Raw genomic sequence first — 19643 nt, 5'->3', positions numbered from 1 at the left:
TAGAGTAGGCCATAGGGCCCCCTCGGGCCTGCTCTCCCATTCAATATCATGGCAGATCTTCGATCTCAACTCCACTTTCTCGCCTAGAATCCAAAAATCAATCTATCTATCTATATATATATATATATATATATATATATATAACATTTTAACACCCACAACCCTTTTATGTAGAGAATTCCAAAGATTCTGAACTCAGTGAAGAAATTCCTCTTCATCTCAGCCTTAAATGGCCGAACCCCTATCCTGAGACTATGCCCCCTAGTTTTAGACTCTCCAGCCAGGGGAAACAACCTCTAATACTATCCTTAACTTCTTTAATTGGCCACGGATGGATCACTTTTCCTGTGGCGCTTTTATTTCTCAATGGAATGCTTATTTGTTGAGAATTTTGGAATATTTCTTTAAAATGTTTACCACTGCTTTTCTACTGCCATACTTCTTAATCTAATTTCCCAATCTACCTTAGCCAACTTACCCCTCATATCTATGTAATTGGCTTTATTTAAGTTTAGGACTTTAGATTCGGACGAAAGTATTTCACACTCACACTCGTGAAATTGAATGTTTTAGAAGCTAAGTCAGCCCCCAAACACACTAAAAGAGGATACTCACAAGGAAATGTCTTTAAATACAGAGTACCCCTCATTTCCAAGCCTCAGTTTATACAAAACGATGATTTAAACCACCAAGTCTTATCACCAGAGAAACACATAATTTAAGGTACAAGTGAGAGCGGTCATTAGTGCTGTTGTTGTTTCGTATGACAAGAGAGGCTTAAAATGGGATGTCTAGTTTGGTTATCCATTCGATGGCCTCCTGATATGCCAAGTGGAGAAAGGAGGTGCTTCCTGCAACAGGTTTTAGTGGACAGGTTGATGTGATGTATTCATCATGAGTGGACTCATGGCCACAGTAACACTTCGGGTCGTCTTCATCTTCCACTTGTGGAACAGGGGGGCCGCATCGTCCGTGCCTGACGCGGATTCAGTTGAGCGCCGTCCACTGTCTTCGAGGGAGGTCAAAGCCAGCAACCTCTGCTGTTGGGTCAGTGATAAAGTGTTGGTTCTTTATGTTGCATGCATCCTACGATTCTGTCCATCTGGATGGTGGATGGACACCAGCTGCATGAATATTGGCTGCTGTTTCCCAGAATGCCAGCGTGATTTTAAGCAATTTCATGGTGGATTTTTCAAGTCTTCGTGAATGGGAAGGTCAATGTTGCTCATGATTTTTTCCATCTCACGGAGCACGGTGGCATCATGGCGAATGGCAGGCGGGGCAATGCGGGACAGCACCGGGAGCCACTCAGTTGTAGTGGACTTGGCATCCCCGACACCGTTCTCATGGCGGCATTTAGCTGCATGCCCATAAGCTTTGTGTGGCAGCTGCGGGACCATGAGGTAGAGCAGCATTCTGCAGCAGAGTAGACCAGGGACACTATTGCAGTGCATAGTGCTCTGGCTGTGCTCTCCCATGACGTCTCAGTGAGTTTCCAGACCAGGTTCACTCTGGTTTTTACTTTTTGGCTGGTGCTGGTGAGATGAGGCCAATAGGAGAGAGTCCTGTCCAAAGTGACGCCCAGGTATTTTGTGTGGTGTTGCCTTTCGCAGAAGGGAACGTGGAGTTCTTTCCCAGTAGATATTGTTCAGATGGAACACCGACAACCGTCTTCTCTGGATTGGGGTGGAGGTGCCAGGTCCTGAAGTACTGTTCCAATAGGTCCAGGTGTTTTTTTTAAGCGCTCTACTTGCTTCAACATTGACATAGCACTGCTGACGCAGAAATCATCGGCATATGTGAATGTCCGGGATTTGGTGCAAGGTATGTCCGCTGGTCCTCTGGCAGACCGTTGTTGAGCATTCGTGTTCATCTGGTCGTGTCAAGATAGACGGGGAACTTAAAGTTGCTCGTTAGGCTGTTGATAAGTCGGAGAATCTTGTGGCATTGGATGATTATTGAAAGCTTCAGTAGCAGGCCTTCACTGTTCTCCACCTAACCAACAATGTTAAGTGTGCTTAGAAAAGTGGTGTATAAAAACATGAAAACATTTTTTTTTTTTTACATAACTTATACAATACAAAACTTTGGGAAGGTTTTTGACCTCAGCACAGCAACCTTCCCCTGATTAAATCAAAAATCCCCATACTCTTCAGTAAGAACCATGGCAATCAAACCTACCTTATCAACAAAAGGATGATCCATGAAGTCTGGTCCACCAATGCTGAGGTTCAGAACATCGATCTTCTTCAAAATTGCATAATTAAAGGCATCCAGGAACCAGGAGGTGTAAGAAACCTATTTAACAAAATCAGGATTACTTATTTCTAAAATTTATGTAAGGTCCATATGAAAACCACTGGTCTATTCATTTACTTCACAAATCCCTTTCTCCCTACTTGAACTGTTGCTAAGCAGTCAATTGGAACATTTCCGTAGAGCAGTCATCATTGCCACACTCTGATCAATTAGTAAGTGGCATTTCATAGGGGCTTAATAAAAAAGGGCCGCCAGTAACACAAACTCTTTCATTTAAAATCTCAACCAACAGACAGTAGGAGAGAATATTGCAGATGCCCCAATTATAATCTTCCAAAGTTCTCTCAAATCGGGAACCATTCCTTTAGATTGGAAAATTGCGTATGTCACTCAGCTATTTAAGGAGAGAGGAAATCAGCGAAGTATAGACCAGTTAGCCTAACATCTTTGGTTGAGAAATTACTAAAGCCTAGAATTAAGGATAGGGTGACTGAACACCTTGAAAATTTTCAGCTGATCAGAGAGAGCCAGCATGCATTTGTAAAGGGTAGGTCATGGCTGACAAACCTGATTACATTTTTTAAAGAGGTGACTAAAGTAATGGACAGGGTAATGCCTATGGGTGTTATTTATATGGGCTTCCAGAAGGCATTTGATAAAGTCCCTCATGAGACGGTTAGTGAAAGTTGAACCTTGTGGAACTGTAGCCAAATTATTGACCTAGTTAGGAAATTTGGAGTGATAATGGGCAGGTACTCTAATTGGTAAGATATGACTAGTGGTATCCTGCAACGATCAGTGTTGGGGCGTTAACTATTCACCGTATTTATTAATGATTTAGATGATGGGATAGAAGGGCCGCGTATACAATTTTGCCAATGACACAAGGATAGGTGGCATTGTAAAAATTGTAGATGGAAGCATAAAATTACAAAGCATATTAATAGATTAAGGTGAATGGACAAAACTGTGGCAAATGGATGTCAAAGTATACACTTTGGGCTTAAAAAGGAGAGAACTTTCTAAATGGTGAAAAGCTAAAAACAAACTAAAAAGTGGATGTCCAAAGAGATTTGGGATCCATGTTTATAGATTATTAAAATGTCATGGACAGGTACAGAAAAATAATCAAAAAGACTATGGAATGCTGGTCTTTATAGAGAGAGGAGTAGAATACAAGGGGGTAGAAGTTGCACTACAGCTATACAAAGCCGTGGTTAGAGCACATCAGGAGTAGTGAGCAGTTCTGGGCAGCACACCTTAGGAGGGACATATTGGCATTGGAATGAGTTCAAAGTAGATTGACCAGAAAGATACCTGGACTCCAAGGGTTAAATTACAAGGCAAGATACACAAATTAGGGTTCTATTCCCTGGAACTTAGAAAGTTAACTTGATCTAAGTTTTCAAGATATTAAGTAGAACTGATAGGGTAGATAGAGAAACTATTTCTGCTGGTTGGGGAATCTAGGACTAAGGGGCATAGTCTAAAAATTAGAGCCAGGCCTTTCATGAGTGAAGTGAGGAAACACTTATACGTAAAGGGTGGTAGAAGTTTGGAACTCTCTCTTCTGGAAACGGCAACTGATACCAGGTCAATTGTTAATTCTAAATCTGAGATTGATAGATTTGTGTTAACCAAAAGGTATTAACGGATATGAAGCAAAAGCGGGTATATTGTTAGGTCACAGATCAGCTATGACCTCATTGAATGACGGAACAGGGTAGAGGGGCTAAATGGCATACTTCTGTTAAGTTGCATGCCATTTCAGGCTGAGTTTTGGGCTTATACCTTCAAATGCCAATTCAGTGCATTAAATATACACAGACAATGGGATAGTGAAATACTTAACTTCAGTACATGCACATATCTCTGAATTCTCAAAAGAATTGAAGCCCTCCTCTGCTTAAGGCAGTTTGGCTTTACAAGGATTAACAGTCACTTGGACAATTGTGGATTAATTAAGAAAAGCCAACCCGGATTTCTTAAAGGCAAATCGTGTTTAACTAACTTGATTGAGTTTTTTTGATGAGGTAACAAGAGGGGGCTGATGAGAACAATGCGATTGATGTGGTGTACATGGACATCCAAAAGGCATTAGATAAAGTACCACATAATAGACTTACCAGCAAAGTTAAAGTCCATGGAATAAAACAGATAGAGGCAGCATGGATACAAAATTGGCCAAGTGACAGGAAACAGAGTAGTGGTGAATGGATCTTACAAATCCCCATGGAGGACAGACGCACCAACATTAGCGTCCTCGTCCAGGCCAACATCCCCAGCATTGAAGCACTGACCACACTTGATCAGCTCTGCTGGGCAGGCCACATTGTTCGTATGCCAGACACGAGACTCCCAAAGCAAGCGCTCTACTCTGAACTCGTCCACGGCAAACGAGCCAAAGGTGGCCAGCGTAAACGTTTCAAGGACACCCTCAAAGCCTCCCTGATAAAGTGCGACATCCCCACTGACACCTGGGAGTCCCTGGCCAAAGACCGCCCCAAGCGTAGGAAGCGCATCTGGAGGGTGCGGAGCTACTTGAGTTTCGTTGCCGACAGCATGCAGAAATCAAGCGCAGGCAACAGAAGGAGTGTGCGGCAAACCAGGCTCCCCGCCCACCCTTTCCTTCAACCACTGTTTGCCCCACCTGTGACAGAGACTGTGGTTCTCGTATTGGACTGTATAACCACCAAACAACTCATGCTAAGAGTGGAAGCAAGTCTTCCTTGATTCCAAGGGACTGCCTAGGATGATGATGATGATGATGATGATGGTTTTCGGACTGGAGGAAGGTATAAAGTGATATTCCCGAGGGGTCAGTACTAGGACCACTGCTTTTCTTGATATACATTAACAACCTGAACTTGGGAGTACAGGGCACAATTTCAAAATTTGCAGATGACAAAACTTGGAAATATAGTGAACAGCGAGGAGGAGAGTGATAGACTTTAAGAAGACATGGGCAGGTTGGTGAAATGGGTGAACACGTGGCAGATGAAATTTAACGCAGAAAAGTGTGAAGTGATACATTCTGGTAGGAAGAACGAGGAGAGGCAATGTAAACTAAAGGGAGTGCAGAAAGAGAGAGACATAAATCGTTGAACATGGCAGGGCCGGTTGAGAAAGTGGTTTAAAAAAAAGCGTATGGGATCCTAGGTTTAATGGGCTCAATTTTGCCCAAGCCCGTTTTCTGGCGTATTGCCAGTTATGCCCGTTTTTCTAGGCCAGAAATAATTTGCCAAAGTTTCCCTGATCTATAATCCGAATTTGGCGCCTCGGGGGGTGGAGCCTGCTGTTGGCGCCAAAAAATGATGCCACACCTTATGTGCATGCGCGGAAAAAAAAGTTACATTTCTGCCGTCGTTGCAATGGACGCGCGTGCTCAGTACAGCTCAGAGTTGGCAATCGGCCATTTTTAAAAGAGCCAGTTGTGTGTGTTACAAGTGCTGCGAGAGAGCATTGGAAAAAAAAAAATCGCAGCTGTAGCAATACAAGATGCAACGTGGTACAAGGACCACGAATTTCTTACAGGATGAAGTGGAGGCACTAGTTAATGATTGAGAACAGATGGCAGGAACTGGACACCAGCAGAGGTCCATCCAAAGAAAAGAAAAAAACGGTGAAACCAAGTTGCAGAAGATTACTGTTCAATGGTTTCCACCACGAGATCTGGAGGCCAGTGCAAAAAGAAGTGGCAGGACCTTGGCCAAGTAGTTAGTGTAAGTAATATTTTCATTTATTCAGTGCAATTGCAATTGTAAATGGGACCATCTGTATGTTCCATCCAGCAGAAAGACAGACACTCTAAAAAGTTAGATTTTCATCTTTGCAGAGGAAGGTGGCACACAACAAAAGGGAAAGAACTTGAACAGGAGGAGGCCCGACAAATCTGCAGCCACTGACACCCTTGGAAGAGGGTCGCTGCTTTGATGGGTCCTGCCTGGAGAAAAACAACCACCACTGCACAAGCTGGGCTCACACTCTAGGGAGAGGGCAAGTCCTGCAAATTCCAGTCTGATTTTGCTAAATGTTAAATACTGTGCGGGCTAGCTATGCTTCGGTTCATGGGGATGTCTCCGTCAGCTATGCTTCGGTTGATGCAATGTGCCATCATTCATCGTGGTCCTTCAAGTCAGCCTGCTGCCTAGCCTGTGCTGTGTGAACCTACTCATGCCACCCACCCAGCCCCCTCCTCTGCTGCTAACCATGTGTCTGTGTTCTGTTATATTTTGCAGAACTTGAGGCCGACCCTGGCGATGTAGAAGAAAATTAAGAGGACCAGCCTGAACAGGATAACATCTTCGAATCCAACCCTCTAGACCAAAAACATGGGGGTGAGGGGGAGGGAGAGGGGATGGAGCTTGATGAAGCCCCCACTGTTTAAAAGACTTGAGGAAGTGCCGCTCATTATGGCGACATCCCTTCCGTGACTTGTGGTTTGAGTGTTGGTGGGACATTCCATGGTTTCCCACCTTCCAAGGTTGCGGGTCCAAGTGGTGTGGTGCAGTGAGGAACACCCAGGGCCCCACCGTCCCAGGTTGTGGATCCCAGTGGTGAGGGGCGAGCACTGGGGAGGAGGGGAAGGAGAGCTCGACCACGCTCTCCTGAGGTGCAGGATCGAGCAGATGTGGTTCAGATGATGCTATTGAGTGCGGACAGCAGTGACCTTATCCGATCACTCCTGGACGCCATCAGTGGGGTGAGTGATGAGGCAGCGGGACTATTGGGAGAAGTAACAGCAATGACACGAGAAATGGGAACGATGTCTGGGACCATCAGTGAGGGAATGTCAGAGGTAGCTGATGCGGTGTCAGTGACCATCCAAAACAGAGGAGGACACGCCAAAAGACCCTCGCGGTTGACAGTGTCCAAGGCCTTTGTAAAATCGAAGACGGCCATGTGGAAGGGCTGGCTCTGTTCCCTGCATTTTTCCTGCAGCTGTCGCGCTGCAAAGATCATGTCCGTTGTGCCCCAGAGGGTACGAAATCCGCACTGCGTCCTCCTCAGTTTCAGGTGCCCCCAAAAGTACGTCACCTGCTCCACGACGACATGCAAGCCGTGATCCTTACCAACGGATCCATCACAGATCTAATTTATGTCCGGATCGGGGTCAAGCCCCAACCCTCTTCTCAATCTTCCTCGCTGCTATGCTCCACCTCACAGTTGGTAAGCTCCCTGCTGGAGTGGAGCTAAACAACAGAACCAGTGGGAAGCTGTTCAACCTTCGCCGTCTCCAGGCCAGGTCAAAGACCACTCCAACCTCTGTCATCGAGCTACAGTACGCGGACGACGCCTGCGTCTGTGCACACAGAGGCTGAACTCCAGGACATAGTTGACGTATTTACCGAGCCATATGAAAGCATGGGCCATAGGCTAAACATTAGTAAGACAAAAGTCCTTCACCAGCCTGTCCTCGCCGCACAGCACTGCCCCCCAAACATCAAGATCCACGGCGTGGCCCTGGACAACGTGGACCACGTCCCCTATCTCGGGAGCCTCCCATCAACAAGAGCAGACAATGATGAGATTCAACGACGCCTCCAGTGCGCCAGTGCAGACTTTGGCTGCCTGAGGAAAAGAGTGTTTGAAGATCAGTCCCTCAAAGCTGGCACCAAGCTCATGGTCGACAAGGCCGTAGTAATACCCACACTCCTGTATGGCTCAGAGACGTGAACTATGTACAGTAGACACCTCAAGTCACTGGAGAAATACCACCAGCGATGTCTCTGCAAGATCCTGCAAATCCCCTGGGAGTAGACACACAAACATTAGCGTCCTCGTCCAGGCCAACATCCCCAGCATTGAAGCACTGACCACACTTGATCAGCTCCGCTGGCCAGGCCACATAGTCTGCATGCCAGACAAGAGACTCCCAAAGCAAGCGCTCTACCCGGAACTTGTCCACAGCAAACGAGCCAAAGGCGGGCAGAGGAAACATTACAAGGATACCCTCAAAGCCTCCCTGATAAAGTGCGACATCCCCAGAATTCTGGGAGTCCTTGGCCATAGACCGCCTTAAGTGGAGGAAGTGCATTCGGGAGGGCACTGAGCTACTAGAGTATCATCGCCGAGAGCATGCAGAAATCAAGCGTAGGCAGCGGAAGGAGCGTGCAGCAAACCAGGCTCCCTGCCCACCCTTTCCTTCAACAACTATCTGTCCGACCTGTGACAGAGACTGTGGTTCTCGTATTGGACTGTACAGCCACCTAAGAACTCATGCTAAGAGTGGAAGCAAGTCTTCCTCGATTCCGAGGGACTGCCTATGATGATGATGGAGTGACCATCAGGAGGGAATGTCAGATAGTGCAAACACCGTCACTGACCATGAAAGAGGGAATGTTGCTGGCAGTTGAGACAAGTCTTGCTCAACATGAGCGAGGGAACGTTGCAGGTCGACGAGTATACTGTCAAGGCGCATGAGGGACGGCATGTTGGAGTTAGCTGCTGCAAAAAAGGAACATGCCCACACCCTGCGCATATTGACAGAATCAACTGCCACTCACTTCAATCCCCACACCAGCTTCTGAAGAGCCCAAAGGCCGAACCCTCCAACTTGCCACCGACACCTCCCCACCACATGCGCCCCCCCTCAAACAGGTGGGCACTACCCGAGATCTTAGAAAGAATAAGCTTGGTACCAAGCCCAGAAACACCGCGCCACTGCCTGCAGGCAGGGGTGGTGGAGTTTCCAAGACCAAGCGCAGCAGGTGGTCTGAGATATGGGGGCAGCCTTTTTTTGCTGCTTTTATTATTGTTTTTACTGTTGTAACTGTTGTCAAATTAGAAGTTTTTTTGTAAGTTATGTAAATTTACAAGTTTATAAGTGATCTTAAAATAAAGTTTGATACAAGAATAATTTTAAGGCAAGTATAAATGAACTATTAAACTTTTGAATAAAATATATTTTACATTAAAAATGAATCTTTCCATTATTTGTTCCATTCTTAACACAACTTTTGACGTAAAGAAAGAATAATTTCCATAATTTGTTCCATTAACACAACACAACATTACGGAACAGCTCCAAACAATAAACATGTCCATGTGTTGTCGCTGAGCCCTCAGGCAGAAGTAAAGCATTCACGGATGAGCTGCTGGCGGAAGGCTCGAGCAATTGTTAAAGGGGCACGATGGCCTGCCCTCCTCCGCTGTCATGCTCCAGCCTCAGCCACTTGCACAACTTCCTCATCCTGCTCGTCATCTACATCTTCCGCATCATCATCATCATCATCATCAGCCACTCTCACCGCAGGTGGGTCTTCCACTGCCAGGTGCTGCTGCCTCATGATGGCTAAGTCATGCAGCACACAACAGTGAACTGACCGACAATCTCAGGGGAGTACAGCAAGTAGCCTCCGGAATGGTCCTGACATCAGAAACGCTGTTTCAAGATGTCAATGGTCCTCTCTAGGATGCTGCGCATTGCAATGTGCGACATGTATTCAGTCAGCTTCCGTCCGGGTTATGCGTAGGGGTGTCGTGAGCCAGGTGGTGAGGCCTTACCCTTTGTAGCCAGCTCTGTCCTTCTGGCTGCTGCTGAACATGGCAGTTATAATGTTGTCGCGTAGTATGACTGCATCATGGTTGCTCCCAAGGTATCTTGCATCAACTGACATGATACGATGCATGTCACCACACACGCGCTGTACATTAATGAAGTGGAAGCCTTTTCTGTTCCTGTACATCTCAGAATCCTCCAAAAAGGTGCTCGCAAGGAGATGTGGGTACAATCAATGAAGCCCTGTACCTTTGGGAAGCCAGCAATCCTGGAGAAGCCCACAGCCCTGTCATGCATTGCTTGTCCAGTCATGGGGAACTTTATGTCGTCATTCCTCCGTGCATACAGTGCAGCTGTCATCTGGCAATGCAGACATGTGTCGCAAGTTGAGAGATGGCGCACACATCCCCAGTTGTAGCTTGAAACGAGCCGGAGGCATAGAATGAAAGTGCAGCTGTAACCTTCACTTCAACAGACAAAGCAGTATTCCTGATGCTTCTAGGTTGAAGCTCTGCTTTGACCAACTCACAGATCTCAATTACAACTTCTTTGCGGAAACGCAGTCTTATGACAGTCTGCATCACTTAGGTGGAGGTACGAACGCGTCTCTATATACCAGAGGTTGGGAAGGCCTCCTGCCTAGCACCCTATGGGCTCCAATGTTCCTGATGCGATGATATCGAATCAATTGTCTCCTACGTAGCACCATGATGCAGAAGGCTCGCACAAGGTATGGCACCGTCAGTATTGCCCCCAAACTTAAATTTAACCTTTGAAAGAAGCTCAAAACAGCAGGAAAACAGGCAGGACAGGTTCACAGTTCTCTCTTCCAAAGGTCTGTATGGATGGACTACACCAAAGGTCTTGTGACTTCTCTCTCCCCTCCTCCCCCCCACTTGCTCATTGCAGTCTTCTGAAGCCTTCCGATCGGCACCTCGCTCTCCGGGCTCAGCGCAGAAGGCTTCTGATCGGCACCTTGCTCTCTCTTCTCTTGCCCTCCCCCATGCTGGTTTTCCAGCCGAGCCCTAAGCCTCGGTGTCCAGGCGTGGGGCCGATTCTGTCGGCCAAAATTACGACCCTCCAGCCCTGCTTCAAGACGTTCAGTGGTGGCGTGTGTGTGAATTAAAAAAAAGAACATTTCTGAAATCTAACAAACTTCTATCTACTACGTTGACAGGTAAAAAAAAGTTGAACTTTATTAATTGATTTTTAGAATGTTCTTGACTCTAAAATGTTCGACTAAAAACAATGGCGTCTTTCAGCGTCGATTTGTCAATGTGCGCTGGTTTTCTTAACTATCCAGAAGGTTTTTCGGGAGTGGCCAGATAGGCCGACCTTGGAGGAAAAAATTTTGGCCAAACTGCGAAAAATTATAAAAAACGTCAGACATGAGGGGACACCAAAAAAAATACTGGCCTAGAAAAATCTAACCAAGTCAGTTGTGCCAGCACAGATTGCAGGGGGAAAGTTTGAAAAAAATAAATACAATAAAAAAGTGCGCACCAAAAAAACAGCACAAATGACCAGTGAAAATTGAGCACAAAAAATGGAGACATGGAGTACTAAAGCAAGGAAGTTATGATGAAACTTTATAAAACACTGGTTCGGCCTCAACTGGAGTATTGTCCAAGTCTGGGCACTGCACTTGAGGAAAGGTGAAGGCCTTAGAGAGGGTGCAGAAAAGATTTACAAAAATGGTTCCAGGGATGAGGGATTTCAGTTACGTGGATAGACTGGAGAAGCTGGGGTTGTTCCCCTTAGAGCAGAGAAAGTTGTGATAAGATTTGATAGGTGTTGTTCAAAATCATGAGGAGTCGAGACAGAGTAGACAGAAACTGTTCCCATTGACAGAAGCGTCAAGAACCAGAGGATGCAGATTTAATGTGAATGGCAGAAGAACCAAAGGCAACATGAGGAAAACTATTTTATGCAGAGAGTGCTTTGGATCTGGAATTCACTGCCCGAAAGGGTGGTGGAGGCAGATTGAATTGTGGCTTTCTAAAAGGGAATTTGCTAAGTATCGGAAGGAAAAGAATTTGCAGGGCTACGGAGAAAGGGCAGGGAAATGGGACGAGCTGAAGTGCTCTTGCAGAGAGTTGGCACAGGCTCGACGGGCCGAATGGCCTCCTACTGTGCTGTAACCATTCTATGATCAGGTTTCTCCCTCTGCCATAGTACCAAAAAGGTTCAACAAAGTCATTAAATTAATTACATCCTTTGTGACTGTGACAAAGGTAAACTATCCCTCCTCGCCCTTGACTTGTCTGCAGCATTTGACATGATTGAACACTCCATCCTTCTCCATCGCCTCTCCACTGTCATCCAGTTGGGTGGGATCTCACTCGCCCGATTCCATTGTTATCTATATAATCGTAGCCAGAGAATCACCTGCAACGGCTTCTCTTCCCGCTCCCGCATTGTTACCTCTGGTGTCCCCCAAGAACTAGTCTTGGCCCCCTCCTATTTCCCATCTACATGTTGCCTCTTGGCGACATCAGAAAACACAGCGTCAGTTTCCACATGTACGCTGGCGACACTCAGCTCCACCTCACCACACTTCTCTCAACCCCTCCGCGGTCACTAAATTGTCAGACTGCTTGTCCAACATGAGCAGAAAAAGTCTCCAATTAAATATTGGGAAGACCGAAGTCATTGCTTTCGGTCCCTCCGTTCCCGAGCCAGACTCCATCCCTCGCCCAAACATCTGTCGGAGATTGAATCACACTGTTCGCAACCTTGGTGTCATATTTGACCCTGAAATTAGCTTCCGACCACATATCCGAGGCATAACTAAGACCGCCTATTTCCACCTCTAACATCTCCCGTCTCCACCCTTGCTTCAGTTCACCGGCTGTTTAAAACCCCACCCATGCCTTTGTTACCTCAGACTTGATTATTCCAATGCACTCTTGGCAAGCCTCCCACTTTCTACCCTATGTAAACTTGAGGTCATCCAAAACCCAGCTGCCTGTGTCCTAACTCGCACCAAGTTCTGTTCATCCATCACCCCTGTGCTCGCTGACTTACATTGGCTCCTGGTTAAGCAATGCCTCAATTTCAAAATTCTCATCCATGTTTTCAAATCCCTCCCCATCTCTAATCTCCTCAAGCCCCTCACCCAAGATATCTGCGCTCCTCTATTTCTGCCCCCTTGAGCATCCCTGATTATAATCGCTCAATCATTGGTGACCGTGCCTTATGTTGCCTAGGCCCCAAGATCTAAAATTTCCTGCCTAATCCTTTCTACCTCTCTTTCCTCCTTTAAGATGCTCCTTAAAACCTACCTCTTTGACCAAGCTTTTGGTCCCCTGCCCCAATTTCTCCTTATGTGGTTCAGTGTCAATTTTGTTGCCTCAAAATACTCTTGAAGCACTTTGGGAAATTTTACTACATTAAAAGGTGTTATATAAATACAAGCTGTTGTTCTTGTTCTAGCAGAGAAGATTGAGGGGAGATTTGTTAGAGGTGTTCAAAATCATGAGGGGTCTAGACAGTAGATAGAAACTGTTCCCATTGGCAGAAGGGTCAAGAACCAGAGGACACCGATTTAAAACGTGATTGGCAGAAAAACCAAAGGCGACACAAGGAAAAACTTTATGTAGTGAGTGGTTATGATCTGGAATGCACTGCCTGAAAGGGTGGTAGAGGCAGATTCAATCGTGGCTTCCAAAAGGGAATTGGATAAGTACCTGAAGGAAAAAATTTGCAGGGCTGCCGGGAAAAGGCAGGGGAGTGGGACTAGCTGAAGTACTCTTGCAGAGAGCAGGCACAGGTTCAATGGGCTGAATGGCCTCCTTCTACACTGTAACCATTCTAAGATTCCATGAAATGTGAAGCAACAGGTAACTATTTCCTGTGACAAGTGAAACTCAGACAAAATCTGACAAGATAATGAAAGCTTCGGAATCATCCTCTTACTGGATTCCGAAAAGGAGTCTATAAATGAAGGCAGCTCATTAACCCTTGGTCATACCAAGGGGTAGCCCTGTAACCCATTTGATTAAAAATATACTAAGCTCGGAGGGAGAGTGTCAAATACAAGGCTGGTCAGAACAAAGAATTTCCAATTAGTCGCAATCTTTTTTTAAATAAAAAAGGTCACACTTTCCAAGCATCTTTCACAATTCAGGACATTACAGAATGGTGCCCAAGTACTAAACTAACCAGAAGCCGATGGTAGATAGAAACAGAAGCAATATGGCTCTTTAAAAGAGGGAGAGAGCCTGGGGCCCAGGTAAAGGGGAAAAGACACACTGTTTCTTTAAAAAACTTCCCCATTCAAAGTACTTCCCCATAGAAAGGGCTGGATTCACATTATTTTGATATTTTTGTACACATTTAGCAGTTCCTTACATCTGAACAATTATCACCTTGTGAACAATAGCAATTCATGAAGTCTAGTCCACTCGTGCCAAGATATCAGTTGAATCCCCCTTGCTAAAAGGTTGCCCTAGGGATGTCAGGGTGAGGGAGCAAACCAGTGCATCACTGACTTTATAACCAATAGTACAGACAAATACTTCAAAATCAGCATCAGAGGCATTCAAGCCCCTGGAGTCACTAACATCTGGGAATAGAGACTTCATTTTTAATTTTCCCATCTATTTTTCCTTTCTCCTCTTCTCAGACACTTCCTTGGCTAAAAATCCACATAGGCAACTTACACTCAGGCCTCTGACTGCACTGTTTCTTTGATTGTACAAGTGAGAGAGAGAGGATGGCTACTTAGCCCGCCTTAGCTCATCCATCCAGAAAGAATCTTCCACCCACCCTCTCCAAAATCACAAATCCAACTGTACAATGATTTCAGGGCATGCTTAGAATTTCCTGACAGGAGTCCTAAATTTCCCTGTGCCCCCTTGTCCCATTATAAATAGGCAGTGTGCACAAACAGGCCAAGGCAACTCTTCATGGCATTGTAGTTGACACTAATGCATTGTTAAATTTTCATTTTCAAGAAGAGCTGTCTGACCAGACATTTTTGTGGGGGGCAGGGGCGGGGGGAGGGCTAAAAGTTTAATACCATAAAAATACAGTCTTTTTAATGATTGGAAACAGTACATTAGTATCCTGAAGGCTGCAGTGACCATAACTGAAGAGGATTGATCATCCTCTGATTAAAATGAAACAAATGATGAGGGAGACAGATGGGAGGAGGAAAATAAGTGAGGGCACTGCAGTAAATGACAAAGTGATTAGCAAAATACTAAAGTCATATATTCTGTTTTAAATTGGGGAATAAAAAATGTAAATATAACAATGGCTGTAGATATATATTCAGTTCACTTTGAAAATGTGCATTAGTTACATCTAGTGGCTGTGTAATTGCTGCACGATTCACAGCGTTGAGTGGGTAAGCTGAACTGAAATCTGCTCAAAAGTAAATGGGAAGATAAGATTTAGCAAGTCCGATCCTAGTGCATCCATGAAAAAAGTCTACAATTTGCCCCGTCCCAGTCAGAATATACAGCTATTTCTTAAATGGTCCCAGGGCATTTTTCTCCACTACCTTATCTGGATGTCTGTCACTGTATATATTTTACACCATTTTTAAAAAAGGAGGAGAAAATGGGACACTAAATATAAAAGGGATCGCTCTTCCTCTTAACATGTCTAATTATGCATTAGCTTACATGAACATTGTCTCCCTTTTCAGAGGGATCACTTTTAAATTAAAAGTCAAGTTAAATTAAAAGCTATGAAGGATATCGCATAGAATTATCTAAAAACATAACTTCATAATCAGAGCTGTGGGCACTCACTGTGCTAGTTCGCCCCACTGAACTATTTCACAAACACAACTTGGCAAAGCTAGGACTTTGTCCTTAACAGACTCTAATGTAACTGCATACCAAGTGCAAAACATAGGCCAACATAATTTGTACAGCTGTTAGAGGTATGCATGGAGAAAAAGAGAGCCAGAGTTTCCAGCTGATAAATGAGAAGCAAAATAATAAGAGTAGAATCTGCTTTTAAGCTGACCCCCACACTACCAATTGTAAACATTATCCCCACCCTTCAAATACACTAATATAACCTGCTTATTGTGCAATGTGCTCATTATCAAACAACATGGCCTGGTTTTTGTATATATATATATATATACACATCTCTGCGTAAGGAAAGGGTACACAAGCAACACAAACACTACACTGTAAAAGCAAATCCCATCTGGACATCAGCCAGCTAGGAAATGGATAATAAATAGCCAGTCAGTAGTGAAGTATTTCAAACATTGTGCATTCTTTGGTCTGGCCAATAGTTCCCAAGGAACACAGGAACCAATTTCAAGGTGCTTAGCAATGTAAAAAATATCTTGCTCAGTTTCTCTACAGGGGCACGGTTTCATTAGAGATTGGTGGTTTTGGTACTTGATGCCTGGACCTTACCCGAAATGCTTAAGGTTGTTTCATTAATGGCCCTCATTAGACGTCACAAAATTAAGACTTTTCCCAATCCATTTAGTGTACATTCAGACGAGAAGCCAGGCAACATTCAAATCCAAGTCACACCCCAGACAACCATCAATAAGACATGTATTTGGAATGTTCCAATCGATGCAAACAACTGGTTCAGTTTCACGAGTGCAGGTTGAACCTCCTTATCCAGAACCACCCCTCGTCCAGAACCATTCCCGGCCACCGAGTGGCGCATGCGCAGAACTCCAACATGAACAAATTGAAGTCCTTCCTCACTGCCAACTCCCACAATCGCTGGCCTGGTCCCCCCTTCCCATGATCTATCTGCCACCCCCAGGCCTGATATCCCCTTGCTCAGTACCTGGACTATCCAATTTGTGACCACCCCTCATCTAGAAAAATCCCTTATCCAGAACAGGCCAGGTCCCGAGGGTTCCGGATAAGGGAGGTTCAACCTGTATTATCGAACTAGATGGTTTATTCACATATAAAAAAAAATATATATATATATATATATTTGCATCACAGCAAGAAAAGGCAAATAAAATCAAATGAACAATTAGGTGATTGAGCTACTGAGCTTGCGAAGGAAACTTTGGTTTTCTGGAGCATGTTCGGTTGCCAATTTCTTCTGAAGCAATGATCAATTTGCAAACTGTCCTTGTATCTCATTCCTCATGACAAAAGGTCAGTGAGAACAGAGAGAGGATGGTCATTACCTGGTTGTTCGTGAAGACTCTGAAGATGTGTAACTCTGCATCTGGTGCCAACCCTTGACATTCCCGCATGCTGGCGATCACTCCTGCAACAAATGTCCCATGTCCCAAGCCTAATGTCAACACAAAAGCAAACAAAATAAAAGACAGACCATTTCAGGATAGTTGAAATGTCAAATATATGCAAATCTTCACACATTAGATATGCCTATACTTTGACAGATTATACTTTCTCTTCCTTCCCTCCTCAATCCATTAAAAGAATTATATCTAAAAACATAACTTTCAATATCTAATCCTCAGCAATGGGACAGACATAGATCTGAATACAGCATTAGGCCCAATGTGATGACATTTCTTCCACCGCCAGTCTACTGTGGGAAGGGCAGAGAACCTTCATTACTCGACAATTTGTCATTGAAGCTGTCTCGGACCGCATGGTGGATCCTTTCCGCTGTGGAACTAGCCAACTCCCAAGCCAGCGGACACTGTAGCAAGGACCTTTGCCATACTTTTCATACAAATTCACATATTTGCAAGGCAAGTTTTAATAGAAATATGAAGAAAACAGCAAGAAGACTCTTTAAAATAAAATATTAATAGTTGATATTCCTTCAGGCATGTGTGACCTATGCTACAGTCCAGGTGCCCTGCAGTACAACCCAATCATGTACCACAGCAGTCATATGGTCAAAGAAAATTACCACGGTTTCTAAAGCGTTGGTGTTTTCTGTTAATTAACTCATACGTGATCTACATATATTAGAATCTGTGCAACTGTACACCAGTTAACAGTTAAGTATCTCAATCTCAAAAGATACCCTTTGAAAGTAACAATGGATGAAACACTCAGATTGGGATTGCATACATTACACATATGGTTTGAGAGTTGAAACAAAACTGGAAACCCAGAATTGTGTGTTCAAATTCCTCAAGTTGTGAAATTTAATTCAATAAAACTTGTAATTTGAGAGTCAGCACCAGTAAGCTAACTGTGAAAGCTGCTGGATTGTCATTCATGGTCTTCAGGGAAGGGAACCTGCACACCCTACCCAGTCTAGCCTACTCTGACTCTAGTCATGCCTTATTTGCTGCATGCTGTTCCAAGAAGTTGGCCATCACACAGCCTGTTGTTCTTAACTGCTTTATCTGACCAAATCTTTACACCACCACAACTTGCATTTACATAGCTCTCCTTATGTGCAAGAAATGTCTTGGAACGCTTTACAGTAATGAGGAAAAAAAAAAATACAATAAAGACTGAGCACTTGACAACAAGAGAAACAGAGGGGCTAGGGTAGAGTTTAAGTTGAAAGGATACAAAAAAAAAGATAGAACAGATCAAAAAAGGCATAGGGAGTGACTATTTCTGAAAGATATATATGTAATGGAGAGGGGGACATTGGTCAATAGCGAAGAGCTGAAACAATTTAGATGCAGCTGGATCAAGGACTTGGTGTTGGTCACTTGTTAAAAGCCTCTATGACAACTGGATCAGCAAGATGGAGAACTCTGAGCAACAGATTACCAAAGCATGCAGGGAACAGGAATTCCATACAATTTCACAAATTCCTGAGGAGAATGGAGGGTATTACAATCCATGGAGAACAAGTTATAGGTAGGCTGGGAGAAGCGAGATGCATATAAAATAGGAGAGGAGGAGGTCATTTGACCCTTCGAGCTTGCTCCGCCATTTAACAAGATCATGGCTGATCTGATCATGGGCTCAGCTCCACTTCCCTGCCCGCTTCCCATAACCCTTTACTCCCTTATCGCTCAAAAATCTGTCTGAATATATTTAAGGTGGAGATAGACAATGACCCAGCCTCCACAGCTCTCTGGGGCAGAGAATGACAGATTTACAACCCTCAGAGAAGAATTTCCTCCTCAGTTTTAAATGGGCGGCCCCTTATTCTAAGACTGGACGAGTTACCAGAGTTTCCTGGAGCTAACTTGATTACTTAGGGGTAGTCTTGTGACCGGGGATAGAGCAATTGTATGCGTCGCTGCACCATTTCTGATTGGATGGGTTTGATGGCCTAAATAGTCTTTTCCCGCTCTTCTATCCAAAACTAAATGTAGAAGCAAAACACATTGAATACTTACACCATAAGTACTGATAACTTAATAAAAGCAATTTACCTTACAGGTTATTGAGATACTCCCTATTAGTTGCTCAAAATAGCCCTGTAGAGCAAGAGTAGAGACTTTGGTGATGTTCAATGCAAATGGTTGACTGTCATTGCACCTCACTCACAACCTTCTAGATTCCTTGTACATTGCTCCCATTGCACAGCAATTTAAAGGTGCTGAGCATTGAAAGAAACAGATCGCACAAAGCGCAGCTTACAGGGAACATTACTCCTCTGTACAATTAATAAACTGAAGTGGTGATGCTTCGAAACTTTCCTCTTTGTTAAATTCACTAATGCCAGGTTTGACCTGGAATAAAATACTTGCCATGATTGCAACTATAAAATGGCCAGCAAGCAAAAAAAGGAACTTAACTCCCTCTTTGCTAACGCTGATCAATTGTATGATTTGAGAATTTTACTCAATGTGTTAAATGTAGGCAAATGGTCCTTATCTAATGACATTACAACATCTTTTATTACATTTTTAAAATAAAAATTGCCGCAGAGGGCAGGGGAGAAATATGGCCCCCCAAACCTTTTGTTCAGCTAAAGCAACTCACTATATGACAATATATTCTGAAAAAGGAACCCCCAACATCAAATCACATCCAAA

The 19643-nt window shown here is 44.3% G+C and overlaps 1 protein-coding gene across 3 annotated transcripts in view; it reads right to left on the bottom strand.

The window, feature by feature from the left end:
- mbtps1 (membrane-bound transcription factor peptidase, site 1) overlaps positions 1–19643 on the bottom strand; it is a 200187-nt gene that overhangs the window by 98029 nt on the left and 82515 nt on the right. For all 3 annotated transcript variants that reach the window (XM_070897892.1, XM_070897894.1, XM_070897893.1), the window contains exons 6-7: positions 16899–17008; positions 2182–2298 (exon numbers count right to left, since the gene is read on the bottom strand). In XM_070897892.1, coding sequence (XP_070753993.1) covers positions 2182–2298; positions 16899–17008 — 227 coding nt within the window. The remainder of the gene's footprint in view (positions 1–2181; positions 2299–16898; positions 17009–19643) is intronic.

This window comes from Pristiophorus japonicus, chromosome 13, assembly GCF_044704955.1.
Source record: "Pristiophorus japonicus isolate sPriJap1 chromosome 13, sPriJap1.hap1, whole genome shotgun sequence".
Lineage (NCBI taxonomy): Eukaryota > Metazoa > Chordata > Chondrichthyes > Pristiophoridae > Pristiophorus > Pristiophorus japonicus.
Note: the sequence above shows the minus strand (reverse complement) of the source record. Positions and strands in the feature narration are given on the sequence as shown.